The following is a 25,000-nucleotide window of genomic DNA, read 5'->3' as shown; positions in this document are numbered from 1 at the left end:
AATCGCCGGAAAGGTCAGCTCTTCCGACTTTTGAATTTTCTGTTTTCTATTGACACCAGTTGCAGAGCAAGAAGAAGAACAAGAAGAAAAAATCGAGCAAGAACGCGAAAGCACCGGATCCATTTGCTGGTCTCGATGAAGTTGATAGGGCTTTGGCCGAGCTGAAACTCCGGTATGACGAACTCGCGGCTTGTACTGCTGGGCTAATGTCACATCAAGATATGGTGAAGAGGCATCTGAAGCAAGCTCGTCGAAGACCGCCGACATTGCTGGAGAGGGACGGGGTAGCATGAGCTTTCGGTAGGCGTTCAACGATATACAGCGAGCCTTGAATTGTTGACTTACCAAGGGTGTTAGAAACTTGTTGTCAGTCGATCCTAAAAACCTTGATGCCGATGCAGAACTACGGCGTTTTTTTGGCTCTAAAGTAGTAGGTACTAATCATATAACATTCAATATCGCCGATTGACGATCAGCATAGATTGCCTCCACAGCTCAACCCAGTAAACGTCGCCCTGGCGTCCCATCTAAGCTTCGCTATACAATATCTAAACCCAAATCCCAATATCCGCCAACGACATCGCTTTCCGGACTTGTGATGCGAGAAATGCTGAATGAAGAGGTGAACGAGCTCTATAGGAGGCGAGGGCGTGGGCAATTGGATAAAGGTGAAAAGTGGTTTACCTTTGAGCATGTCGGTGCCTGGAGAGAAATCGAGAGGCAGTTCATGGGAGCTGTCCAGTCTCATGGTGAGTAATATCTCATTTGTGGACGCCAGGTTTAGCTTAACCGAATTACAGATCCTAACCAGTTGATGGCCTTGCTTCAAGTCTATCCATGGCATGTGGATACTTTGCTGCAAATGAGCGAAGTCTACAGGCTTCAATCGGGTCATTAACCTCCTCTAACCCATATGAACCACTCGCTGAAGCCCCCCTCGTAGATATCGGAGCTGCATCAGATTATGCTGAGCGCGCTCTCTATGCTTTCGATAGATGCCTTATGCCTACTTTCAGCGTGGTCTCTGGTGCCTCCAGGCTGGACTTCGATCGAGTCGAAAACAGGCCGCTGTTCACAGCCTTGCACAGGATCATCTCGTACGTACTGCAGTAACATCCCCTTCTGAAAAAGGCTTATACATTTTACAGCTATCTGGGCAGAAGAGGTTGTTGGGCTACTGCATTTAACTTCGCGAAACTTCTGTTCTCTCTGGACCCAGAGGTAAGTGGGCACGGCCTCAATACACCTCCCTCTGATAGGCTTATAATCATCAGGGAGACCATCACGGGGCAGCGTTTTGGCTTGATTTCCTCGCCATCAAATCTGGAAATTCGTCGTGGCTTCTATCTATGATCAATCAAGGTGACAGTCAACCTGCTGCTGCCTCGTGGTTCGCGTATCCCGGAATGGCCTATGCTAAAGCCCTAGCTCTTCGAATGGAGGAAGAGAAAAGCAAGAGTCAGGACCATACAGAAAGCGACCAAGCATTACGAGAGGCGATCACAGATTTCCCGCAGGTTGTCGTACCACTGGCGGATAAGATTGGGGCCAGTTTGCCTGAAGGTATAAGAAGCGAAGTGCTTTTTAGTGTCGAAGCTGGCTACAGGTGCGTTCTCAAATGCATGGTACTTCCATCTTACGCTAATTATTTTCCAGCGAGTCCCCATCCAACGCGATCCAGCTTCTGTCACACATCTATGTGTCTCGCTCTGAGGCATTGTGGAAGGACGCCAATCGCCTGCAGTGGTTTGAGGACCAAGTAGCCCACGCGCTACCTGAATTGTATTCAGAATCCTCCAAAGTTGCTCGAGACGATGTCCTAGCTCTTATTCAGGCTCCCCGAGACCCTATGGACGAATCCGTCAACGTTCCTTCTTTTATATGCCGACATGTACTGTGCTCAGAGAATACATCGTGGTTGGCTTTCCTCCCTCCTATAATCACGTCCCGTCCTTTCCATTCCTTTGACCCACTACCACCGACGACAGCCATCTCCGTATACGACTCCTCATATTTTTCAGGCGTACGACCTTCAGGGCGTGGTGGAGTTACTACCAACGTCCGTCCCGAAGGGGCTTGGCAGATGATGAACACATTCGTGGAGCAAATCTTTGATGCAGTACAGCAAGATCTTGGAAACTGGCGAGAACGAGTGCAAGCAATATGGGAGCAGCTCGAGAGGGAGAATGACATGGGGAGGTTACCTCAAGCAGAGAGGGACAATATGTATGAAGGTGTAAGTGTTTCGCAGACCGTCGATATATAATGATGAATTTACTCACTGTGACCACGTACAGTTGATAAGACTAGCCGAAAATGTGGCCGACGGCCTGTATGCTCACCAAGCTGTCAATCCTGGGGCCATGCCAGGCGCTTTCCCAGAGGACGAGGGCAACCATTAATGGCAGTTACGCAAACCCCCAGGGTCCATGCGATGCAGAAATCCATAAGGATATTAGCATAGAGTAACATCAAGTGACGTTCGTTATCAGCGCATGATAATAATGACGCCTTCATATTTTGAATTATAGGATGATACTGTATCATACTTTACAACGTTAATCTCTAGCGATACCTCAACCAGAGAAATCTAAATAACTCTTGAATCTATCTTTAAATAGTTGACGCTAAATCCTCATTATATACTGCAACATGCCGTTCGCCATTGAGCGATTTATATATCGTTTATTATACCCACGAACGAACAGGCACACATCACTCCCCTTTCACACCACGGCACTCATCAACGAGCATTAATTATGATTTCCTCTCATGCTCTTTTCAATGAATTAACGTCTTCCTTCCCAAGGTGCTGAGCTATAAGAACCCCGAGGCCCGACCTGCGGGCCCGACCATCCGGGTACATTACCCGCTACAGCCGCTTTACTGGTAGCATGCCAGTCGTATTCCTGAGATAATGCGCTTGACGAAGCGGGCGGGAATGGAAAACCATAACTCCCAACGTGCCCAAATTTTGTCTCTTCTGGAGTAATCACATCAATAGAAGTTTGAATGGAAGCAATACTGGAGCGCTGCGAAGGTGAGACGGAGTCCAAGTGATTGCCATAGTCTGTCCCCATGGAATCGGGACGCGATGGAGGCAAAGGGGGTTGAGGTATGAGCGTCTGTTGTTGCTGCTTTTGTACTGAAGAGCGGCGGGATCTGCTCCCCGCAGGCCTTGCAGTACTACTCGTAAAATCGGTGGTTAGTCACCTACTGATTGTAACAGGAATAACAAGGAGAGGTACTAACCCAGGACAAGGCCCTCTTTTCTTCTGTACATTCGTGTACACGCACTCCAAATTCCCCTCTTTGCATCGGGTACAAGGCGCCTCCCCAGCCCTGCCCCCATTCATGGCACCAGCATCACACCTCACTTTACGGTTTCTACAACTGTTGCATGCTTTGGTGGTCCTCGAGATAGGGATCCGTGGGCCAGACACACGGAAGTCAGGTTCGTAAGGTCCATTTGCATATGCTGTGAGTGGAGGAGGCGGTGGGAAGGGAACATTGAAGCTGGTAGAGGGAGTTGCAGAAGAAGAGTGGTGGGTAGAATGACGGTGTAATGAGGGAGGAACCAGATGCGGGTAAAGCAAATGATGTTCGTTAGGATGGGATGAATGCCTTCTGTATATCCCAGGTCTGTCTATAGCTTGAGTCATGTAAGGGGCTGTTGGGGTATGGTAAGGGTAGAACTCCGGAAATGAAGAAGGCGCTGGATTGTACGTCTCAATGGATCCCGGCGTGGGGGGAAGACATGGCCGCTCCTCAAAGTATGTCGATTGATTATGTTGCGTTATTGGGAATGTTGCAGGCGGAGGACGAGGGTATGGAGAATTCGGTCGATGATGATTATATTTGTCTTGCTCCGTCTTATGGGTAAAGCTATTAGAGGGACCAATAAAAGATGGAGGGGAAGAGGACATTGGCCCATTCAAAAGCGACAGTATACTGTTGGTGCGTCTGTTGGGCGTAGGTATCTCTTCGGATGAAAGGTGAAAGGACACTGAGGTAGGGGAAACCGAACGTCGTATTGACCCATGTTGAGACTGCGAATGGGGGGAAGCAGTAAGGTCCGGGTTGGCACTCAAAGGGGACAATGGTGTGTTAAGGCCCGCAGAATTATGGCCCGAGAATGCTCGTGAGCCACAGCCGTCAGTCAGGATAGGGCGAAGACTGATTCCTGTCGACTCGTTGGATCTCTGCTCGCGGATCAAAAGATGGTAAAGGCGTGGGGACAAGGGTCTATCTTCCATTTCGGAAGTGTAATAGTGACTGAGTTGGGGGATAAGCTCTCTTTCCATTGCAAATGACAGAATCATTTCATTTGGCGTCTCACTTACTACGCGATGGAGGTATCCTTGATGACACTTTCAAAAGGATCAATGATTCAATCAATCAGTGGTGCTTGCCGATAAGAATAGCGAAAAAAAGAACTAACAGAATCAACAGGTATGGCTTGAAACTAAGTTTAAGCGGAAGTGAAGGCCGCCCAATTGCTAATAGAGCGAACGAAAGTTAATTTTGCAAGTTTGATGGTATGGTATATGTCGCTGCTGATGTAAACCAACGAACGGTTGTTTTCTGCTGGAGGATAGCCCAAGAACTACGAAGTACAGAAGAATAATATGTAGGGAAATCGCCATTCGGCGCCAGCTGGCTACAATTTGCGTTTCTTTCGTTCTGCTGTTGTCTTTCGGGTTTTATAACGAGATTGACTTTTGGCTATGTTTATACAACAAAAAATACAAACAGTTATTTTTTACCCAATTCCGATTGGAGACTCCATTCCATGCTGTATGTATAATATTTGTATCATTCTGCGCTTTGTTTCCTATCTGCAAAGCTAGCATATAAAAGGGTTCTAGTTGTATCAGGCTGTATAGCGGTAGCAAACAAATAGCACGATAATTATCATTTAGCGAACTAACTGGAATTAAGAATTAAGAAGTCAGTCGCTAAATTTCAGTTTGATCCCGTCCTCCGGTGGAGGCTTGTTATTTCCCGTCTGAAGATTTGGATATTTACATCGATACTCTACCTGTCTCAAAGCAATTGAACCAGTAGAAAAGCTCAGAATAACACGATCTACTTGGAGATAAATACCTGCCGATATGTCTCTCCCCCCTCTACCTCAAAAAGCCAACCGACGAAAGCGTAGAAGACGTCAGCTATCCATTTCAAGTTCTTCGGATGACGACTCTAGCTCGGACGATGAAGTTGTCACTTCCACTATTCAGCCGGCTTCACAGGAGGCAATGGAGGTGGATGGCGCTTCCTCATCAGCATCTTCATCAGAATCATCTTCGTCTTCTTCGTCGGACTCGTCGGCCTCGGAATCGGACTCTGAGTCAGAAGCAGATTCGGGTTCTGAATCGTCTGCTGAGGTCACCAAACCAGTCTCTGCCCCAGGGCTAGCAGGCCAACCCAAACAACGCATGCGGTATCCTACAAACTCACCTTCACCATCTCCTGACTCTACACTTCCTCCTTTCTTCCGCTCCCCCGGCGAGAGAGCAGCTTTAGCGAGTTCAGAGGAAAGCAGGAACAAGTTCAAGACAGTGTATATGAACAAAATCGTCGAAGGGTTTGGAGGAGAGTTGGAGAAATTGCGAGAGGTTGGTCGGATTGAGTGCCCCCATCTGCAAGGATACTGATTCAGTTGGATAGTCAGATCCCACTTTGGGTCCTAAAAGATTGCAACTGCTGATCGACTCTTTGGCATCAGGTAGGATGTCTGTGCCCTAAGCTAAACACATTTGTCGCTCATGTATTGTCTGCAGGTATCGACGTGTATAATAATCCCAAGCAAAGAAAGGGAGACGACGATGTAGACGAAGTTACATTATTGATCCGTAAAGAACCATGAGCTTGTTCATACAGGGTTTAGTATCCCGACGAATGTTAGATAGTAGACGTGTGGGATAGTCGGTCTATATATGTAATGAAGCACGGTCTAGTGCATCAAGTTTGGGTGGTCCCATTGTACAAACTCTGACCATATGTGCAGTGCAATTGTCGATCTTCTCTTGGTTTTTGTCAGTTAATAATAATACCGGACCGAGATCTCCAACCATGGCGAGTGATCCATCTTCCATTCAACTCCGCTTATAGAGTATGACGGCGAAAGCTATATAATTGTGGAGCCAGGTGAAAGGTACTTTGATGAGATCATCTTTGCCCTTTGCAACTGCTGTGCGGCGGTAGAGTATTTATTTACGTTTATACAACGAACCTGCTGAATAACGAAGTAAAACCTAACGCTGGAAATGTGCTCTTTATGTTCGTTTTCCGAACCGCTCTAAGGGGTAGAGGACTGCTATTAGATCATCAACTAACGTACCATCATTTTCCGGATTCCGGTTACAAACCTGCGATGCAACTGCAGGATTTTTTCGGATCCCGCTTGGCCACCATATGATGCACAAACGAAGCACACACCACGATGCAGCAGCAGCAGCCCCCGGCTGGTACATATACAATAGTCTGTACTTTATGAAACCCCCTCTCTTGCCTCTTGTATGTCTCCATGGTACAGTATCAAGCAAGTCCTTTTTATATTTAGGGCCTATACATATAGCGTACAGCCCATTTGACAGATTTATCCGACCGTCGATGCTTGAAAAGGAGCCTCAATTCTAGGCTCTCGACTCTCCTTGTCCCTTTTGTGGCAGAATTCGGCGGATTTCAAAGGCCGCGCCTCGCATCCCCGTGCCTTGTGCCAGTCGGAATTTGCCATCACCGCATCAACGTTGTGCACAGCAAGCAACGCAACTCTATCCGCAGTCAAGACGAGACAACGAACAGCTCAAAACTCAAGCGAGTATTAAGAATTTTCTATCTCGTCACCTTTACAAGATCCATCTTTGATTTTAGTCACATAACCTTCACAAGATCAAGCGTAGTCACCAATTGCGCCCTTAACACTCCTTTTAGTCCTGTGAAACACTTGTCTTGCCACCAGACAAAGCTGTGAAAAATGTGTACGTACTTTACTATCGTATCATGTTTTCATTCGCCGGTCGCATGTTGTTTCGTTTGTCCCTGGTAGATATCTGCGTTTAGGGCCCTGTCTCGTCGTTCTCATATACATTACATCACAAGCGCAGACCCCTCGCACACATATTCCCCACGCACGGCTTGAAGGAATTGATCGGTCTTTCCAAGTCCCGAAAGTACCGAGCCTCATTACAACCCCTTGGAAGGAAAAAAGAGGAGACAAAGTCGCCGGTGGACAACAACGTGGACGATAGGGAACTTTCGTGGAGTGCTCCTGCGTCGCACGGATCATCCGCCTCGTCTTCCCTTGATAGTCCCTCTCAACTTCCAATAGATTCTCGTCACGGACATAGAAGTGGTCGTGCGCCTTCTCTTTTGCCTTACTATATACTATATATTTTCATCCCCATCATGTCGACCATTTCAGACTCCAATTCTGCCGTACCGACCTTGACTGACCTCACATCGTCCTCTTTAGCCGACACCTCTACCTCTGATACTGGTTCGGCAACGCCAACCTCTGACCCCGTTACTACTAGCGACCAGGTTACCTCTTCCGCCGCCCAATCTTCAGATGTTACTAGTTCTCCAGGCGTCACTTCTCAACCACAGAGTAGTGCCGAACCGACGTCTTCTAGTGGTGGCGAGCAACCAAGCCAGGATCCTGGATCATCGGCTTCAGCTTCTGCGTCGTCCACCCCATCACCAAGCAGTGGCCAGAGTACAACAAGTCCGGGTTCCAGCGCACAACCGACTTCCAGCGGCGGGCAAAGTGCGAGCCAGAGTGCATCAGCTAGTGTCTCTGCAAACCCCAGTGGCAGCGGCAGTGTCACCAGCGGTGCAGGTGGAGCAAGCTCGACTGTATCTGGCTCTACATCAGTGTCTGATGGAAGCAGTGTCGTGTAGGTTCTTTTTCTTCACGAATGGCAAGCGTTACCGTGTTTTATAATTGACATGGTTTTTCAGCTATGTCACCGTAACCAACTCTGACGGCGTGGTCACTACGTCACCCACAGCAACCATATCTGGTGGTTCCTCTGGATCCTCATCCTCTAGCTCCTCGAATCGTAGGTTCTCTTTCGATCATTGAGGTGGGATAACTAATGGTCTTTTAAGATACTGGCGCCATTGTAGGAGGTGTCGTGGGAGGTGTGGCTGGTCTTGCCCTCATTGCAATTCTCCTGTGGTTCCTCTTGAAGAGAAGAAAGTCTCATAGAGACGATTTCGACGACATGATGGTAAGTGTTGTATGCATCTTCCTATACACTCTGACCTTTTTTCAGTTTGATCCTGGACGACCTGAAAATCAGGCTCCCATCGATTTAGGACACGATGGGGGCGCCCCCACAGTAGAGCCCTACTACCCACCTGGTGTCGCTTCTACGACTGCTTCCCCAGAAATGAGCCAATATCCTCGTTCTGCAGCAACTGTTTCCGACGGTGGCTATGGTGCGCCCTCGTCTGGTGGACTATCCAACGGCACGTCTGCAGGTTTTGCCGGTCGTGGTGCTGGTGGCCATGGCATGTATGATCTGAACATGGAGCCTCTAGCCATGCCTACTGCTCACCCCACGGGTGTTGATGGCGCGGCTGCAACTGGGGCCGCGGGCTTTGCTGGTGCGGACGTCGGTGCCATGGGTGCCAAACAAAGAGAAGCATATCAAGAACAGCAGAGGTTCCGGGTGCAAAATCAGCATCTTGCAGGCTCGAGTGGTGCCCATGCGCAGCCGATGAGTCCGACAGACACTGATGCGACCGGTGTCACCGTGCACAGAGATGCTGGGGCAATTGAGGATGAAGAACCCTCGTATAACAATGAAATTCCCCCAACGTGAGTTCAAAACGGGCCATTCTAGAAAACTGCTTACCTTTGGTCATATCAGTTACGAATCAATCGGTAGAAAACGATAAGGAGGACACACCTTGTTGGTTGTTAATAGGCTTTATTTACTTTCCAGTCACTCATTTGTCGATATTATGGTATGCAAACTGTATTCATTAATCTAATGTAACTTGCATTGGTTGTGGTCGCCATCCTAAGGAGAGTTACGCCATAATGTAGTGCCAATTATAACTCATTCCTACAGTAATGCTTCCTGTAGGGACGCCCTGTATGTATGTATGTTATTCCGTGAGCTATGGATTGGTTTTTGCATCTTGCGAATGTATAAGGGGTGCACTCCATGCAACTCATGGAATGTCGAAGAGGCAGCCTTCTCAGTGGGAATAGCAATTTCAGACGACGAAGAACAGCGCCACTCCAGAATCTGGTGGGGCAGACAGTGGAACGTAAGTGGAGAAGGTTAATGTCGCCTGGAAATATCAACATTGCACTCGTCTCCCCATTCATTGATAGACCCAGACATCTCCTTCGTCCTTTCGCATCGAGTTTCTCTCATCCTACATGTCGGGCCATCCAACCCGCTCTGGTCGACATTCTTTACCACCCTTGTCATCTATTTTAACCCCTGTGACTTCCAGAGGACAAAACACGACTGGGAGTGGAGGGCGATCAAGGGATAGCGGAGCCGAGAGTGTCAAATCGCCACTTCCGACGTCTCTTTCCCTCGGAAACTTACGAACCACACGCTACATGAGTGAAAGTGGACCTAATAGCACAGGGCCCACCACAGCAGCTAGCAGCACGAAAGTTGGCGGAACACCAACGACAGTCACTAAAGAAGAAAAGAAGGATAAGAAGAAAAGGAAGAAGGGCATGAAGGGCTGGGCATGGGTCGTTGAGGACGAGAACGGAAACGTTATTGATTTACCAAGTGATGAGGAGATTGCATTTCGGAATGCTGCCAATAATGAGCAGGCGATAAGGCCGCCCGTTTCAAGAACAGAGGAGATAACGTCAAACAGTGCTCCTGACGCAGTTAACATGATTATCGGGGAAGATGGAGAGCATCTCAAGGCTGACATCCGCTCTCCGAGTAGCCAAGGTAGGTACAGGAAATGAGTTTGAGCCTTTTCTATAGCTGACAGATAGTCGTCGCCCTAGCTTCAACGACTGCAAGAGAAGATCGTTTGCTGGGCAAAAGACCTTTCAAGAGCTCTAGCCCGACCAGGGCATGCTCACCACAAAATCTCACCGGTGAGTTTGCTTGCATCCATATCTACATCATTGGCTGTACCCTGTAGTCGCAGTGGCCGCTGCTCGAGGAGAGCGACTGTTGTCGCAGCGGATAAGAGGCCCCAACTAGACGTCTTTCCGCTGCTACGCGTCTCGTTATGCCTAAAACCTCTGCTATTTATTCCAGTTTTGAAGTGTTTTACTATCGTTTTACTGCTGGAATATTGTATGCTGTATATTGGCATATATTATATCCCAACAATCTGCTGCTCTTACATCTCTTCGACGTTCCTCTCGCCCCCAAGATCAATTCTTCATTGAGATAAATGCTAATCTTGTATTCCTCCAATTATTAGAGAGTTCTTCACCAAAATCCATGGTCTATTTTACAACAATATCAGGGGAGGAACCTCGTCGTAAAGTTAGACGCAAGTCATCCCCCCCGACCACTGCCGTTACGTCTACACCTGCTGCCACCTCTTCAAACACAACACCAGTGATTATGACAATACCAATCCCCTCCTCAACCACTACGCCTACTGCGCTACCTATTGCACCGAAGACTGCCCAGTCACGTCGGACGCAGCCGTCTCGCCAACCTCCGCCCCCTACACGCGCCCGTGCGGTTGTAGCTCAACGTGACTCAGCTAGCCGAGCGGGATCCGCGCATATTGTCAATGATGATGCCCCTCTGGCTGTTCCGCCGATCCGAATAGGGTCGGGACAAGGCTTCAATTCTCACAACAAAGAGAGCGCTGCGAAAGAAGAGCTAGCGCTGAGGAAAGAAGCATTGTTCATAATTGATCAGGCTGAAAAAATGCGGGCAACAAGTTATGAAAGGGGGAAAAGAAGCGGGGTCAACAGAAGGGGAGGCAAACGAAACGGGAAGGCCGATGATGTTGGGAATGCTCATGACAAGGAGTCTGTGGGAGACGGAAATGGTTTTGCAAGAAATCACGACTATTCAGACGATGACAATTGGGCTAGTTTTGAGGGCCCGTTAGAAGGAGGGCCAACTTTAGGCTCGAGGCTGTCATCTCAAACGGCGAAAGCACCTCCCGCTCTCCCTCCACCTCGGCCATTCGAAGTTGAATTTGAAGAAGTTCAAGAATACTACAGACAAAAAGCGGAGGTATCAAGAACATCTCGGTTACGCGAACGACCATGGAATGAGAGACACAGTCCAGCGATTGTAATTGCCACGAACCGAAAAGATGTCATGCCGAGGGATGAAACGGAGAGGGAGTATTATCAAGGACTTTCGGGCTTGACTGAGGAAATGGAAGCCAATGCTAGTGGGTTCGTTCATAACGTGCGAGTGAGTCTAATCACATGGCAGCGACTCGGCCGCAATGAGCTGACGTTGAACAGGCAAATGTCACGGCGTTAGCGACGTACTATTTCCCACAACGACAAGCAAAGCGTGATGCTTTTTTGGAAAGGATAGGCAGGGGGCTGCAGAAGCTCGGGCAAGAGCTGACGGACAATGGGGATGCCCTGGTGCTGCCATAACCGTGATAGGATCGATGCAATATTCGTCAATAATGAGGGAAATTGAGGGGTGTTGTGATATATGCCAGACATGATATGGTGTCTTTTTGCTAGTGCATGAATGATATCTGATACCACATAGTGAACTAGCTATGACTGATGGTGGGGCTGCGTGCAGACAGAGTGGCCAAAAGCATTGCTCGCAGTCAGCAACTCAGCATGGCTGACAGCGAGAGCTAAGATGAAGCATGAGGAAAGGGAAGGATGACGCGTGGGAGAAAAGGAGGAAAAGGATTTGTGAATATTTGGGTGGTGTATTTTGTGGGCAGGAGCTGTCCGAGTGTGGATGGAAGAAACATTCAAACAATTCCTGGCCATTTCTTGCCATTTCTTACTACCTCTTACTATTCTCATTCTTCCTCGCCGTCCCCACCATTCCTCTCCACACCCCAGCTCTCAGCCCTAACGACAGTGGCCGCCATGTCCGACCTCCACCGCGCCCTTTCGGGCGCACATCGGCCCAACTCGAATCCCAGAATACATAGGCATAGCAGTCCCTACAAGAGACCCTTAGGCCAGAGCGCTCTGCATCCCTCTTCCACCATGGGTGACCTTTCCAGCCTTGGCGGGCGCGAAATTTCCCCTACGAAAAAACCCGTCCCTATTTCCAGAGTCCAGAGTCTTGCGTCTGGTGGTAGTCTTACCAGATCAGGTAGCGAACCATCACTGTTGTCTGGAATCAAGTCTATTTTCACAAGACCTCTTCAGTGGCTCTCCACGCCTGGAAAGGCCACAGGAGGACCCAAACGCGACAGTTTGTCATCCTTTGGTCATGAACTGGAAGATCCTGAGTCTCCGTCCGATAGACGAGAGGGCAAGAGGATACGAAGGCACTCGCCAGAGCCTCGGACCAACCGGTCTAATGACCTCACGAGTGACTACGCACCAGAGCACCAATTTGAAGTCCAAGGGCGCGCTGTGTCTGGCTTTATGCTTCCTCCTCTTTCTCCCCATGTCACCCTCAAGCCCAAGTCCTCTTTTCCCAATGACAAGGCCGCGCACAGAAAGCCCACCAATTTCTCTAGACCCCTCATCTCCTCTCAATCCATGCCGTATCTCGACCCCCCTCCCAACGTGCTTCGATCTTCATCGTCTAGGCAGGCTGTCGCTTCACCAAAAAAGACCGGCACATTGACTCGTTCCAAGAGGGTTGACCTAGCTACACTTGTGGACGATGATGATGCTGGTTTCCAGGAAGATAGTTTTGGCAAGGATGACAGAGAGAAGGAAAAAGAGATCTGGAGTCCGTGGAAGTCTAAATACGCCGGTGCCAACGGAGCTTCTTCGACTGCCGCCGCACAAAAGAACATCACTCCTGGCCACAAAGCGTTCGCGCAGACATTAGAAGACGGCGATGTGAGCTATTCTTTCAGATGACCCGCCGCCATGCTGACAGTCCTCAGTATGCTCGTCCAACAGCTTCCTCCTTCCGAGGACTGCCCACTGCCTCTCCTCGACCACGTCAGCCCAGCACCATTGGTCTCGCTCGCTCAGCAACTGCCGCTAACCTGCGGCGTCATGCCAGCATTGCCTCTGATGTCAGTATGACCTCTGCAGGTGGCGCTGTAAGGAGCACCAGCGTAAAGAACCTACGGGACCTTGAACTATCTTCGCTGCCAGGAGGAAGTATGAGTCGTGACAAGAACGACGATAGGATGAGTGTTGAAGGAGATAGCATCAGGCGAAAAGAAGGAAGTGTCCTGGTAAGTAACTGAACTCCACCTGTTCTTTCTCCCACCCTGTAATCCATGAATTGACGATCATCAGGATTGGTTCATGCACGATCAATGGGATAAACCCAAATCACCTGCATCTGTGGCTGCGTCAAATAGATTAGGCTCATCAATGCCTATGGCTGCAACGGCTCCCATGAGAAGGGGTCAGATGGTCTGGAATCAGGATGATAAGGTCTTTATGAGGGAGAGCGATCTCAAAGCTTGTGAGTAGTTTACGGGTGTTCTTTGCGTTCGACAGAATTTATCTTTTTTTCAGCACAAAGGCCAGCACCGATTCACAAAAACGAAGCCGAACGCATTCTTTACACTTTAGAAGCCATGCGTAAAACGCCTCTCACTGATGCTCGAAAAGGCGACGTTCCACCTCTTCTCGGCCAATCCTCTCGTACTCTCCGACGAAGCATTAACGTCCCGCTTGCGACTGCTGCTGGTGGTGAGAGTGCCAGACAAAGGAAAGACAAAGAAAGGTTTGGTGACTTGGGAGTGTCGGTCATGATTAGCCCGTATGGCCGGAGAAGGGTAGCTGACAGGGAGGCAAGGGAAGTCAGGAAACATAGTCGGATGGAGAGTCAAGGTTAGTTTTGCGGTGGCCGAGCTCCGCTGACTATTTGCAGAGTATCGACCATCCCCAACGCCGTCGGATGCAAGAAGTGAGACCGCTAGCCAGACTTCCGGTGCCCAAATTGGATCTTTGGCACCTAAGGAACCCTCTCCTTCTCCTCCTTCCGCTCCCACTCCCCGCCGATCATCTCGACTCAACAGAACCAATGCCGTCGAGGAGGCTACCCCCAAAGCCAACAGAAGATCCACCAAAAGAGGCGCTTCAAAACAGCCAGCGCCCATGCATGAAGAAGAACCAGTGGCGAAGTCATCTAGGTCGACTCGACGGAACAAGAAGATTACCGTTGAGCGCTCAACCTCACCTACTCCCCCTCCGGCTCCGCCTTCAGTACCCTCAATCATTGCTACAGCACCTTCTCCGGGTGGACCCTCTACTTCTGACACATATCAGCCTCGAGCGGTCGATCAAATGCCTCGTGGAGGTTCGTCTTTACGTGCCAGGTCCGATACATCAAAACGAACGCACCAAAGTGCAGCATCTTACTCTCGATCCCAGACTCCTACCTCTGGACGGTATTCTGCCAAGGACGAGGATTTGCCCGATATGGAAGAGCTAGAACAAGCTTCGAAGATTGCATTGCCCTCTTTTTCCGGCATCTCTTTCGCAGGCTTGAAGACTTCTGGTGATGAAAACGCTTCCACCAATATGGCGCCCTCAAAGTCTGTGGCAACACCAGCTGCACCCCTCCCTCCACTAAGTCTGCCTCGTGCTGGTGGGCCTTTGGCTCGACTGGGCGTTGCGTCTACCCGTCCCAGAGCTTCATCTCCTCTCGCTGCTGGTTCTATCGTGGCTGCACCTGACTCCCCCCCTACAATGCCAATGCCCAAGAAAAGTGACTTGCCTCCACCAGCTAATGGTATTTTCCCCCTCACTGGAGGTACCGCAGAGGGATCTGCTTCGCTCAACGCTGCCGGTTCTACCACACCAGCAGGTAAACCGCCCGCCACTTCTTCCTTCTTCTCCAAAGCTCCTACTTCCACTGAAGCCATTAAAAAGCCATCTTTCTCGTTTGGCGACGCTTCTAGCAAAGTGTCTGGTGAAACGACACCTGGTGCTGGGAAAGCTGAAGCTAGTAACATCCCAAACTTTTTTGGGAGTTCCACCGTGTCGTCCGCTTCTTCAACTAAACAGTCGTCGCCTGTCCCAGTGCCTGCACTTGATTTTGGTATTCAGAAGAAGGACAATGTTGAGAAAGCGCCACCAGCAGCCTTGCCGCCACCCATCATGTCAGCAAGTGCTTCGCCAGCGCCCGTCTTTTCGTTTGGGGCTTCGGTAAACGGGAAGAAGGAGGGGGATGAAGAGAAAACTACTGTCTCTGCTGCTTCACCGTTCTCCTTTAGCGGAAAGGAGCCAGAAGTTGCAAAGAAGGATTCTGCGGTTTTCAATGGCGGATTCAGTTTTGGCGCTAAAAAGGATTCAACGTCTGGTGGTGAATTTAGCTTTGGGAAGTCAAAGGAGGGCACTCCTGCCCCTGCGTCTAATGCTGTTCCCTCTTTCTCAGTGAGTGAAGTCTACATGGGAACACATGTAAAAACTAACAAGGTATTGCAGTTTTCTGTGTCGAAACCAGCGGCATCGGACACTGTTACTAAGTCTCCGTTCTCGTTCGGTGCGCCCGCCTCTGATAAGCCCAAGTCTGATGAACCATCCAAACCCGCCTTCACTTTCGGGCAGTCCAACTCAAGCTCTGCCGCCCCGGACGCTGTCAACTCGTCCCATACTCCTTCAAAGCCCGCATTCAATTTCGGTGCGCCCGCTCCTTCCAGCAACACTCCCGCCTCAAAGCCTGCATTTACGTTTGGTACGAGCGGCTCCACCACCCCCATGACAACCCCCGCCGTAGCTGTAGCCAATAAAGATGCAGCTGAGAGTGGACCCACTGCTCCCAGTACTACGCCAGCTTTTGGAGGCTTCTCGTTCGGTAGCCAAGCTGTAAACAAGGCCGAAGATAAAAAAGACGCACCCGCGAACCCTTTTGGGGGAGCTTCAAATAATAATTCAACATTCACGCTCGGTGGCCCTGCCAATAAGTCCATTACTGCGAACGGGACGAGCTCGCCTTTCGGGACTGCTCCAACCATCATTGCGAATGCAGACGCTGCAAAGAATCCTTTCGACAAAAATGGGCCTAGTGAGGCCACGGCACCAGCTTTCACCTTTGGTGCTCCCAATAACGCGTCCATGAAGCCTGCTAATGCAGGCGCGTTTGGATCAAATGTATCGGCTGGTAGCCAACCATTTGTCTTCGGCGCGAGCTCAGCCAATGGTGCCTCCACTCCTGCGCCCTTGAATACGTTCAAAACCGATAACGCCGCTAAGCCGAGCACTCCCGCTTTCGCGTTCGGGTCCGGTAGTAATGCTACTCCGGCTTCCAATCCGTTCAACGCTTCTACCACTCCCGCATCCAATCCTTTTGGTCAGCAGCAAGATCAGAAACCAAATGCGCCGGCCAGCTTTGCTTTCGGTGCAACCAACAATTCCGTTGCTGCGCCCGCATCCAATTCTCCATTTTCTTTTGGACAACCTATGAATGCCAGTCCTGCTGTATCTACTTCCACATTCGCCTTCGGCCAGCCTGCTCAGCAGCAATCATCAGCTCCTGTTGCTCCTTCGTTCTCTTTCGGACAGACTGCCGCCCAACCACAGCCTGCCGCGGCGTTCAGTTTTGGCGCGCCAGCCGGTGATGCTTCTCGGTTCAAAAGCCCCACTCCTGGGCCAGAAGGGGGATTCAGTTTGGGTGTGGCAACAAACGAGGCCGCGCCGGCGAGCCCTGGTGGAAGGAGGGTTAAAGGTTTGCCACGAAGGCGATGATGAGTACTCTGGGAACTGGTTGTATTTCTATTGTAGCAGCACGATCGGGTCTGGTGTATAAAGGAAGGCCGGATGGCTAGTTTTCCCATAGCATATAAATTTTACATTACATTTTCTTCATAAGTAGGGTATCTTTCCTAATCTTTTTCCTCATATATTCGATCCAAAAACGCAACTGCATACTATACGGCAAGGTTTCATTCGGTTTTGATGTATGAAACGGTATATCATATCCGTTAGACAAGAAGGATAGAAGCAGATACGTTCTTACTTCCGAGCTTCGATCAGGGACCAGGAACGGGGTCATTATAGTTAAGAGTTCCGCTCTCGGTTTCAGCGTTATTTTTTGCGAGAGGAGGCCAAAGGCGCACACCCATGACAAGAGTATAACTGGATGATATTCGCATCTATACATAAAACCCTGTCCGCGATAAATGGGCTACAAGCAAAGGGAAAGTCGCCGAGGAATGGCGAAGTTAAGTGTTTTTTTTTTTGACTGAATGAAGGATCATAAATGATTATGACGATCCCTTTCTGTCGCACATGCCGAGTTAGACAGTTGGCTTGAACCCAGCATTGTAACGTTTCCATAGGAATGCCAGACTTAGTTCATATATAGAGCAATTATAAAAGATTGTTAAGCCCGAGAGGCATATATGTATGTCATATCGTCGTGATTAGACGTTCTCAGTCGACACACAAATACTGTAGACCCTTAAGAAGTGCATAAATGAAAATAGAATGAGTGTTCTTCAATCAACCATGATCTAAAACCACTCATTCACAATGCTTATTCAATCATTGCCGCATCCAAACCCTGGTAATAGTCGTGAGCATCAAGAAAGATATATCGGGTACAAATAGACTTACGAGACCGTTCAAGAACACATTCACATTTCTCAGTTTCATTTCCGCTCTGACAGGGCTAACCATAGGGTTTCTGGCACTCTGGACAGTATGAAGAATTTTCTCCCTCAAAGCAGCAACCAATGCTGTCTGCTCCTCTTCCGCTGAATTGACGGCCAAAGCGGCAGCTAGACCCCAGACTTCGGCTTCTCGCCTCTCCATCTCTATGCCCTCCTTTTCGGGAAGCTTCTCTCCGGACATCAAGTACGCAGAAGGACCAAAGGCATGCTTGGCCGCGATAGATGATGGGAAAAGATCTGGCAAAGAAGGTAAAAGAGCATCAAGGAACACCGAGAACTGACGAGGGAAGTGCTCAAGCTCTATCTGGTCAGGATGGGTGCCGGAATGGAAATTGACAGGATCAGGAGGGGGAGCGCGGATAAGAGACTGAGCTTTTGATAAGAGTGCTGTGAACAGGACAACCCCAGGCTGACAACTAATCAGCTGATTGATCAATCCACAGAATTGATACGTACTCTGGTAGAGGCAATCTTCACAACATCCAATCTTTGCACAGCAGCAACCAACAGGCCACCTAAAAGCCCCAGCTTACACTTGTTAATCGCCATGTCCATAGCAGGCACCAAGTTATACAAGAAGCCGTCCGTGTCCGCCTCGCGCTTCGCGCGGTCTAATCTATCAGCCTTGGTTAATAGACTGACGTCTGTGATTGGAGGAGGGGGAGCACGAGCCACAACGTCTAGTTGATGGAATTTGACAACAAGAAGGGACAGCAAGGTGTAAATCTTCTGATCAGGAAGTTGAAGGATGATCCGGCCGAGGATACGTTGACCTTTTGGAGGGTTGAGAAGGGATATGAATGGATGGGGATCCGATACTTCGATAGGTTCTTGAACCATAAGCTTTGTCCAGATCTGATCTACCTTTACTTGACATTTAGCGTTCCAAATTTCGATGTCGTCCACAGAAGCTGAAGGCGGCGCTTCTCTACGGAACTGCTCAAGCTCAAGGACGTCGGTGTAGAGATCTTCTAGGGCATACATGATTTGTTTACGAGTAAGAGGGGGACGTTGTATGCCCGTAGACTGATTAAGGTGAGACGCGGGACGGTTTTCGAGCTTGGTGTTTGTAGGGATGGCAAGAACGGGACGAGGGGCAGCAGCACCACCTCGTGTGACTCGGCCGAGAGCGCCTTGAAGAGCAGCTATACACTTCTGTCAGCACCTAGGCATTGTGATTGCAGCGACGAAGCTCACCGGTATTGGTTGATTTCTGGTGCGCTGTTCTACTCTCAACCAATTTTTTTACCTGTGTCGACAATTTCTGCATAGTATTTTGTCCCATCTTTCCAAATCTGTTGCCGGCCGGACCACCAACGCCGAAGCCAAAACCTGCTGCAATTTGTACCACAGTCGGCCTGTCCATTTGACCACTCTCATGGGCCCGGCGGCTTCTCTCCATCGCAGAAAAGACTTGGGCGTAAAAATCGGAAATATAAGGGTCAGACGTAGCGAGTTGAGACAGTTGAATGCGGGTGATAAAGTCCTTGTCAGATGATCCCATAAGGTTATTGTACTTGGACATTGCTTGGACTTTCGCTTCGAAAACCTTCTGGAAATGTTCCTGCCGAGCGAGCTCTTCGTGACTAGGACCTATAGGGGCAGGGCTTTGCCCTGTCGGGCCTTGCTGCTGACCTGTAGGTACGGGTGCAGGACTTTTGCCAAGATCAGGAAACATACTGTCGAGGACAGCCTTTTGAGAAGCATATCCCGACTGGGCGAGACCTGAAATCTGAGTGGGAGTAACCTCTCGAGGAATCACCTGTTGCTGGGCCTGAGGTTGGACAAGGGGTTGAGGGACTTCTTCCATCATTTGCCGCTCAAGCTCTTCAAGTGTCACAACAGCATTCGCAGGAGGCGGTCCTGACAATTGAGCAGGAGCCTGGAAGGCAACCTGCGCCGCGCTGGGGGCAGGCATTGACGCAAACTCTGCTTCAATCTCCTCGAGGGTCTTGATATGTCCAGGAGCTTCCACCTGAGCATGGTTGGACCCAATAGATGGCTTTACTGCTGCATCTGAATTAGACCCTGGAAAAGATATATTGATGAAAATGACTAACTAGAGGATGGAGCCGCTCCCCAGCTAGTTGCCTGGCCAGCTGGCTTTGTCCAAACAGGCTCAACTGACGCTTTTGTCTTGGGCTTCGGTTGAGTCTCTGACTGAGCATCAGCGATCTGGAAGTATAATGCATTGTTAAATATCCCTTACTCTTGACAGGGCGAGAAGCATAAAAGTCATCTTCAGAAAAGGCAAACGGATCGGCCGCGACTTTAGGTCGATACCGGGAGGCGGTCGAAGCGATGGGTCCTCTTTGCGACTGGGGCTGCTTTGAAGGCTTAGCCGGGGAAGAAAATGAGTCTTCATTCCCCAAGGAGAATTGTCCACCCCCTGAAGGAAGTACAAGATCAGCATTGTTACTCTCAATGACTCACATTACTCACTGATTGCATTGATGTCCACGCCAAAAGTTGCATCGTTCAGCTCATCCTCTAGCTCGACATCCTTGTCTAGCCCTTGACCCCAAGTGTATACTTCCATTTCCTCGTCCTCTGGGGCCTCTAGGTTGAAGGGATTAGGCAGAGAACTGGCGCTTTGGAATTTGGAAGTGTTGGCTGCGTCATTGGGACGGTTTTGGGGTTGGCGGTGTTCGGGGAGTGCGGTATCGAAGCCGAAGAATCCGCCTGACATGCTGACTGCGTGCTGGGCGGGGGGAAGGAGATGGAAGAGAAAGATGGAAGATTGAAAATGGACGGTGCTGTTGGCTGTATACAGCACATCCGACTCCACCCAGCCCAGCGGAAACGCAAAATGCCACATCCCATAACGCCGACAGCCACAGTTGATTCAAGCCAGAAGGCTGACGGCGTGCACGCAGTGTACGCGGTCGTGTATTTGACATCTTGCATGTATCCAATCTGGATAGTCCTGCAATCTGTCTATAACTATATGTAGGCCATACAATAATTATCGCAGCATTGTATATACCCCGTTCCATTGCACCAATCCACCTCATTCCCCCGTCGCCCTCCGTTTTCGCGGAGTTCTCAAGCTTCAGCTAATGCCTATCAAAGGCTGCTCTGACCCTCTCCTCACCGGATATTAACCCCAAGTCCCAAGTTCCCCCCACTGATGACCTAAGTGTCAATACAGGTAGCTGTGGAGTCACCGCCGACCGTTCAGCTAGACCGATCTTTGTTTCTGGCGCCACATCTTCCATCAACGATGATGTCACGGAGCTCAGAGATAGGGAAGGCGGAGCTGGTGATAACGGAACGACTGATAAGGACGATCTGCGGCAATACGTTCCCGATGAACGGGGATCGCTTTGTCTCTCTTTTGTCATCGCCTGTTCAAGGTGACTACCCCCACACCCGTCGGAAGAAATATCAGTTGCCTGGTGTTCATCGATTGTCTCCACGGAAAATGAGGATATGAGGGCTTTTTCTGTTACCTTCTCTCTCTCCCCAGATTTTTTTGAGTCTTCCGTTTGATTTATTAACCCATCATAGATCCATAGCCTTGGTGTTATAGCTTCTCGGCTTAAATAAAGCTGAGGGACAAATTTACCTGCTGAACGCCTAGTTTGACACATCGACGATCGCTTGGGTTTAGTATCCGACGAGATGCCCCCATCGTATTTGGGAGTATCAAACCCCGGAAGATGCAAGGTACTTTCGGAACTTCTTGCAGCTGGAGTCAGACAAGGTGTACGTAATAGATCTGACGACCGTTTGTAGAAAGATCCCACCGGTGGGTAAGGGCCGTCGTAGCGGTCAAAGGATGGTTGGGTAGGGCACAGTGTAGAACGGGGGGACGATACGAAATTATCGTATGAGACCGAGGCAAGAGATCGTCTAGGTGGCGGGGGCCCAATGGCCAAGATCTCTCCACGTTCGTGCAAAGTGCTCCAGTCCATCGAGTGTTGCCATGATGATCGCTGGAAGGAGAATTCGCTTCGCCTGCCTTGTTCGCGTTCTTCGTCATCTACCTGGGAATGTCTAAACCATTCAACTGTTAATTGTTCTTCAGGCCCCCTTGAGGCGATACTCTCATCACTTTTCTCTGTATTTTCGTCGTCTTCCTTCATGGAGGGAAGCACGGAGGTTGAAAAACGCGGGGACGACTTGCCGGATTTCCTCGAGCTCACTGAGCGGCGCCCTGTTTTGGTGGACTTCATTGAATTATTTGATCTGGGACTTTTAGGGTAAGATCGAATTGATAAGGCATCTGTACGTTTGATCGGGCGTGAGAAATTAAGCCCAGTCTTGTTGGATATGCGAGAAGGTATGCCCCCACCGAAAGACGAAGAGAAAAATGACGATACAGTCGACAAGCGGGAGAGGGGGCGCGAAGGGATAATATCCATATCCTTGGATGCAAGATCAAGAGTGAGCTATTTTGATGGTCAGTGTAATGCCAGTAATTGTGGCAGCGATTGTTTTAAACTCACATGCAGTTTCCTGCTTGACTGCATATCCCAGTCGTCCTCCTCCCTGTGCATGATATCTCCTTCCGTTTCTAATGCCCTGAATCGTCTCTCCCAATAATCAACATCCTCATTCTCTCCACTCCATCTTTTGACATCATCGTGCTTATCTCTTTTCTTCCTTTTCATGCAAATCACCAAGCATGCTATGACAATAGTCCCCAATATACCGCCTACGATACCGCCTGCGATGGCGGCGTGTTTTGACGAGGATGGAGTAGCGTTGGTATCTTCTTGCTGAGATGCGACTGCTGATGAAGCAGATAATGTATGAGATGCTGTTACGATCGGTAAAGAAGTAGCAACTGTTTTTGAAAGACTGGCAGATGATCCTGGTTGAACAGAATGTGGGAAGGCGGTTGTATGATACGGAGATAAAATGGCATCTGTCGCAGAGGACACACTGTTTGCTGATACCCCAACTGCTGTTGCGCTGCCCTGTATTTGAGTTGCAATGCCTGTGAATTGACCAGCCAATGTCACACTGCTAATGCTCGAGCTTGACTGACGAACGTCTGTGAATGATGCCACTCTGATGTCACCTTCAGTACTAGTAGGAGGCTGATTATTCAGTGTTTCCCGTACTTGGCCGGTACTCATCGTCCCTTGCGCTGATGCTTCCTGCGATGAGGAACATTCGTAATACAGTGTTCTTTGAGGAACAATATTTGTGGCTACAACGTTTGTCGATATATCACTGGTATATATAGCAGTCGATGTCGGGGTCACAGTTACCACCTCTTCTTTGGTCTCCGAAGGACAGTCAGGAGCATCATCGGCGCAAACAGCAGGTACCACAGAGGTTACAGTTGATACCAAGGGGTTCCCACGGATGAGACTGGTAAGGGTGGTAACATAAGTTGAGGCGGAGGTAATCTGGGTGGTACCATAAATGGTGACTGAGGGGATTTGTTCGCACGACATCGACAAAAACCAAAGTGTCTTTCTCAACCCGCTATTGACCAGCTGACAGCTTTCGGTCCAATGGCGGTTTGAAGATGACGTTAGAGGTCGAATTAAGATGTATCTTCAAAAACTCACAAAGAATTGCTGCAGAGCCAGGAGAGTTGCGGGAGGAAAAGACCTGGTGAGTTAGGTGATACGTAGATTAGATTAGAGGGGAAAGATAGGAAAGGCTAGGGGCTTCATAATCAGGCTATTGGTATCATTCCATCATTTGGAAGATGGCTTTCCCCTGCTCGGATTGGACTCCTTAGAATAATACCATCCGTTTAAACAAAGGAAGACGATGCTGCTGCATTTAACGACACAGGCAACCGATTATGTTTTCCGGCTTTCTATCGCTTGTTTGAAGCTTTTGCAACTGTTGACCAATATCGCAGCCCAGCGGCCAATCCACGTGCCTTCGTCGTATTGGCCACCTTTGATAGCATAATTCCAAAGGACTTGCACCAAAGGTCCTTCCTGTCGCATGTCATGCCTTTAAGATTGTCGCCCGCCTCGACGAGAATGAATGCAGAAGATGTTCTCCACGGTAGCAGCTGTAACGGGAAACGACCAGCTCCATTATTCTGAACGAAGGGATGTTAGTGTCTCACCAGACTATACGAAACTAGGTAGAGTACACAAAGAAATACAGTACATTCATGATGAGGAGTGGGCTGCGTAGATCTCTACATGTAGGTGTCAGACTCCAAAACGAACCAATCTCAGTTGTTTTCATCGAAGATCCTAATTGTCGTTTGCGTGATTCACTATTATTGCTCATAAGTGGGCGGAATGGGGATGCTTACACATCCATAATGCCGAACAGATTATCGTCGGTGAGGATTAGCATAGGCGAGAATCTGATAAGGTCGAATCCAGACCTCCCCACCGCCATACCCAACACAAGCGTGATCATCCTGCACTATAATCTCTGATATACGTTGGTTAATGGTGTTATAAAAACGAGTTCACTTGAGGACTTACTTCCCGGATGTTGTCCACTAGAGGGTTGCATCCAGTTAGCCAGACGCAACACACAAAATATTGTGAGTCACTCACTTGTCATAGAAGCCTTTGGCCAATAACAACGCTCTTCCATCCTTTTCTCGACCTCCCTCAACCGGTTGCCATCCCTCTACATGGGCTATCTGGCCATGGGGGAAAGTCATCCATTTGACCAGGTGCGGTTCATTGATTGGTCCACAAAAGACTTCATATGTGTCGAAAGAGATTTCGCCCCCTCCGTATGGGATGGAAGCGCCTTTATGAAGATGATGACCAGCCCTGGGTGGATTATCAGAGCCAAATACCATAGACGATTGGGATTCACGCACTTTCCAAGATGCAGTCCTCCTTGGTACCAAGCCCGAGCAGCGTAGAGCACCGCACCGTCTTGTTCGTTGCCGATAGGCAAAGCATCGACAGGAAGACGCTGCCCTTTTTCGACAAGCTTCCAAGTGAACAATGGCCGCACATGGCGACCGCCACCTAAAATTGGTGTCAGCTTCTTATTTGACTTGGTTTGGTTAAATGAAGGAAACATGCTCTCGTTGTAGAATTTAGTCCTTTTTCTAGATATTTGTATCCAGTCGTCCCCATCGTGTTTATCAGACCACTCTCTCCACAGCCTCTCCCTAATGTTTTCCTCCTTTGCATCTAGGCCATACGCCCAGATACCGACGCCACCAACTCTCCAAAACCTTTTGCCCCGTACTTCATCTTTCAAATTGTCCTCATGCTTGGATTCGTTCTCTTCCTCGCTAATGACGGCACTCCTGAAGACATCTCCAGCCTTGCCCGAAAGGTAGCTCAAGTTCCCAGAATGTTTGGGATCAAAACTAGGT

The 25,000-nt window shown here is 49.3% G+C and overlaps 9 protein-coding genes; 5 read left to right on the top strand and 4 right to left on the bottom strand.

The window, feature by feature from the left end:
- Window positions 1–2,823, top strand: part of CNAG_00671 (cytoplasmic protein) — a 3,135-nt gene extending 312 nt beyond the window's left edge. Inside the window, exons 2-12 of the mRNA XM_012191488.1 lie at window positions 1–13; window positions 66–172; window positions 220–300; window positions 358–430; window positions 482–749; window positions 801–890; window positions 944–1,097; window positions 1,149–1,221; window positions 1,275–1,606; window positions 1,657–2,236; window positions 2,298–2,823. The exon at window positions 1–13 is cut by the window's left edge and continues 62 nt beyond it. Coding sequence (XP_012046878.1) covers window positions 1–13; window positions 66–172; window positions 220–300; window positions 358–430; window positions 482–749; window positions 801–890; window positions 944–1,097; window positions 1,149–1,221; window positions 1,275–1,606; window positions 1,657–2,236; window positions 2,298–2,402 — 1,876 coding nt within the window. The 3' untranslated portion in view covers window positions 2,403–2,823.
- CNAG_00670 lies at window positions 2,461–4,718 on the bottom strand. 2 transcript variants are annotated; one of them, XM_012191487.1, is made up of 4 exons: window positions 4,442–4,718; window positions 4,344–4,370; window positions 3,253–4,275; window positions 2,461–3,186 (listed from the first exon to the last, which is right to left on the bottom strand). In XM_012191487.1, the coding sequence occupies exons 3-4, from the start codon at window positions 4,254–4,256 to the stop codon at window positions 2,790–2,792; spliced, it is 1,401 nt and encodes a 466-aa protein (XP_012046877.1). In that variant the 5' UTR covers window positions 4,257–4,275; window positions 4,344–4,370; window positions 4,442–4,718; the 3' UTR covers window positions 2,461–2,789. The 2 variants fall into 2 exon arrangements, with proteins under 2 accessions (XP_012046877.1, XP_012046387.1); XM_012190997.1 differs by having other exon boundaries at window positions 4,344–4,718.
- A 312-nt stretch (window positions 4,719–5,030) lies between these two features.
- CNAG_00669 (hypothetical protein) lies at window positions 5,031–6,029 on the top strand. XM_012191486.1 has 3 exons: window positions 5,031–5,618; window positions 5,671–5,728; window positions 5,784–6,029. The coding sequence occupies exons 1-3, from the start codon at window positions 5,115–5,117 to the stop codon at window positions 5,867–5,869; spliced, it is 648 nt and encodes a 215-aa protein (XP_012046876.1). The 5' UTR covers window positions 5,031–5,114; the 3' UTR covers window positions 5,870–6,029.
- Window positions 6,030–6,516: 487 nt separating this feature from the next.
- On the top strand, window positions 6,517–9,159 carry CNAG_00668 (hypothetical protein). XM_012190996.1 has 6 exons: window positions 6,517–6,983; window positions 7,478–7,901; window positions 7,966–8,066; window positions 8,116–8,237; window positions 8,283–8,830; window positions 8,883–9,159. Exons 1-6 carry the CDS (start codon window positions 6,980–6,982, stop codon window positions 8,908–8,910), a joined length of 1,227 nt encoding a protein of 408 aa, XP_012046386.1. The 5' UTR covers window positions 6,517–6,979; the 3' UTR covers window positions 8,911–9,159.
- Window positions 9,160–9,251: 92 nt separating this feature from the next.
- On the top strand, window positions 9,252–11,710 carry CNAG_00667 (hypothetical protein). XM_012191485.1 has 4 exons: window positions 9,252–9,944; window positions 10,004–10,096; window positions 10,432–11,393; window positions 11,447–11,710. Exons 1-4 carry the CDS (start codon window positions 9,404–9,406, stop codon window positions 11,585–11,587), a joined length of 1,737 nt encoding a protein of 578 aa, XP_012046875.1. The 5' UTR covers window positions 9,252–9,403; the 3' UTR covers window positions 11,588–11,710.
- A 200-nt stretch (window positions 11,711–11,910) lies between these two features.
- On the top strand, window positions 11,911–17,164 carry CNAG_00666 (nucleoporin nsp1). XM_012191484.1 has 6 exons: window positions 11,911–12,982; window positions 13,030–13,329; window positions 13,394–13,565; window positions 13,619–13,936; window positions 13,977–15,484; window positions 15,536–17,164. The coding sequence occupies exons 1-6, from the start codon at window positions 12,047–12,049 to the stop codon at window positions 16,793–16,795; spliced, it is 4,494 nt and encodes a 1,497-aa protein (XP_012046874.1). The 5' UTR covers window positions 11,911–12,046; the 3' UTR covers window positions 16,796–17,164.
- On the bottom strand, window positions 16,945–20,474 carry CNAG_00665 (DNA topoisomerase 2-associated protein PAT1). XM_012191483.1 has 7 exons: window positions 20,164–20,474; window positions 19,931–20,110; window positions 19,782–19,877; window positions 18,919–19,731; window positions 18,178–18,866; window positions 17,666–18,130; window positions 16,945–17,612 (listed from the first exon to the last, which is right to left on the bottom strand). The coding sequence occupies exons 1-7, from the start codon at window positions 20,408–20,410 to the stop codon at window positions 17,586–17,588; spliced, it is 2,517 nt and encodes an 838-aa protein (XP_012046873.1). The 5' UTR covers window positions 20,411–20,474; the 3' UTR covers window positions 16,945–17,585.
- Window positions 20,475–20,560: 86 nt separating this feature from the next.
- CNAG_00664 (hypothetical protein) lies at window positions 20,561–23,247 on the bottom strand. XM_012191482.1 has 2 exons: window positions 22,173–23,247; window positions 20,561–22,115 (listed from the first exon to the last, which is right to left on the bottom strand). Exons 1-2 carry the CDS (start codon window positions 23,130–23,132, stop codon window positions 20,778–20,780), a joined length of 2,298 nt encoding a protein of 765 aa, XP_012046872.1. The 5' UTR covers window positions 23,133–23,247; the 3' UTR covers window positions 20,561–20,777.
- Window positions 23,248–23,716: 469 nt separating this feature from the next.
- CNAG_00663 (hypothetical protein) overlaps window positions 23,717–25,000 on the bottom strand; it is a 2,225-nt gene continuing 941 nt past the window's right edge. Inside the window, exons 3-7 of the mRNA XM_012190995.1 lie at window positions 24,702–25,000; window positions 24,491–24,644; window positions 24,216–24,440; window positions 24,141–24,157; window positions 23,717–24,087 (exon numbers count right to left, since the gene is read on the bottom strand). The exon at window positions 24,702–25,000 is cut by the window's right edge and continues 179 nt beyond it. Coding sequence (XP_012046385.1) covers window positions 23,984–24,087; window positions 24,141–24,157; window positions 24,216–24,440; window positions 24,491–24,644; window positions 24,702–25,000 — 799 coding nt within the window. The 3' untranslated portion in view covers window positions 23,717–23,983.

Source organism: Cryptococcus neoformans, chromosome 1, assembly GCF_000149245.1.
Source record: "Cryptococcus neoformans var. grubii H99 chromosome 1, complete sequence".
Classification (NCBI taxonomy): Eukaryota; Fungi; Basidiomycota; class Tremellomycetes; order Tremellales; family Cryptococcaceae; genus Cryptococcus; species Cryptococcus neoformans.
Note: the sequence above shows the minus strand (reverse complement) of the source record. Positions and strands in the feature narration are given on the sequence as shown.

Excerpts from the sequence above, each read along its gene's own strand:
- CNAG_00670 (XM_012190997.1), bottom strand. The coding sequence starts at position 4,256 with ATGGAAGATAGACCCTTGTCCCCACGCCTTTACCATCTTTTGATCCGC. Across the intron at positions 3,187-3,252 it reads AAAAGAGGGCCTTGTCCTGG|TACTGCAAGGCCTGCGGGGA; the intron begins GTTAGTACCTCT and ends TTTTACGAGTAG.
- CNAG_00669 (XM_012191486.1), top strand. The coding sequence starts at position 5,115 with ATGTCTCTCCCCCCTCTACCTCAAAAAGCCAACCGACGAAAGCGTAGA. Across the intron at positions 5,619-5,670 it reads AGTTGGAGAAATTGCGAGAG|TCAGATCCCACTTTGGGTCC; the intron begins GTTGGTCGGATT and ends TCAGTTGGATAG. Across the intron at positions 5,729-5,783 it reads GATCGACTCTTTGGCATCAG|GTATCGACGTGTATAATAAT; the intron begins GTAGGATGTCTG and ends TATTGTCTGCAG.
- CNAG_00668 (XM_012190996.1), top strand. Across the intron at positions 8,067-8,115 it reads ATCCTCTAGCTCCTCGAATC|ATACTGGCGCCATTGTAGGA; the intron begins GTAGGTTCTCTT and ends TGGTCTTTTAAG. Across the intron at positions 8,238-8,282 it reads ACGATTTCGACGACATGATG|TTTGATCCTGGACGACCTGA; the intron begins GTAAGTGTTGTA and ends ACCTTTTTTCAG.
- CNAG_00667 (XM_012191485.1), top strand. The coding sequence starts at position 9,404 with ATGTCGGGCCATCCAACCCGCTCTGGTCGACATTCTTTACCACCCTTG. Across the intron at positions 9,945-10,003 it reads CCGCTCTCCGAGTAGCCAAG|CTTCAACGACTGCAAGAGAA; the intron begins GTAGGTACAGGA and ends TCGTCGCCCTAG. Across the intron at positions 11,394-11,446 it reads GGTTCGTTCATAACGTGCGA|GCAAATGTCACGGCGTTAGC; the intron begins GTGAGTCTAATC and ends GACGTTGAACAG.
- CNAG_00666 (XM_012191484.1), top strand. The coding sequence starts at position 12,047 with ATGTCCGACCTCCACCGCGCCCTTTCGGGCGCACATCGGCCCAACTCG. Across the intron at positions 12,983-13,029 it reads AGACATTAGAAGACGGCGAT|TATGCTCGTCCAACAGCTTC; the intron begins GTGAGCTATTCT and ends GACAGTCCTCAG. Across the intron at positions 13,937-13,976 it reads TAGTCGGATGGAGAGTCAAG|AGTATCGACCATCCCCAACG; the intron begins GTTAGTTTTGCG and ends GACTATTTGCAG.
- CNAG_00665 (XM_012191483.1), bottom strand. The coding sequence starts at position 20,410 with ATGTCAGGCGGATTCTTCGGCTTCGATACCGCACTCCCCGAACACCGC. Across the intron at positions 19,732-19,781 it reads GGGAGCGGCTCCATCCTCTA|CAGTAAAGCCATCTATTGGG; the intron begins GTTAGTCATTTT and ends ATTCAGATGCAG. Across the intron at positions 18,867-18,918 it reads CCAGAAATCAACCAATACCG|CTGCTCTTCAAGGCGCTCTC; the intron begins GTGAGCTTCGTC and ends AGAAGTGTATAG.
- CNAG_00664 (XM_012191482.1), bottom strand. The coding sequence starts at position 23,132 with ATGTCGTGCGAACAAATCCCCTCAGTCACCATTTATGGTACCACCCAG. Across the intron at positions 22,116-22,172 it reads AGTCAAGCAGGAAACTGCAT|CTCACTCTTGATCTTGCATC; the intron begins GTGAGTTTAAAA and ends CCATCAAAATAG.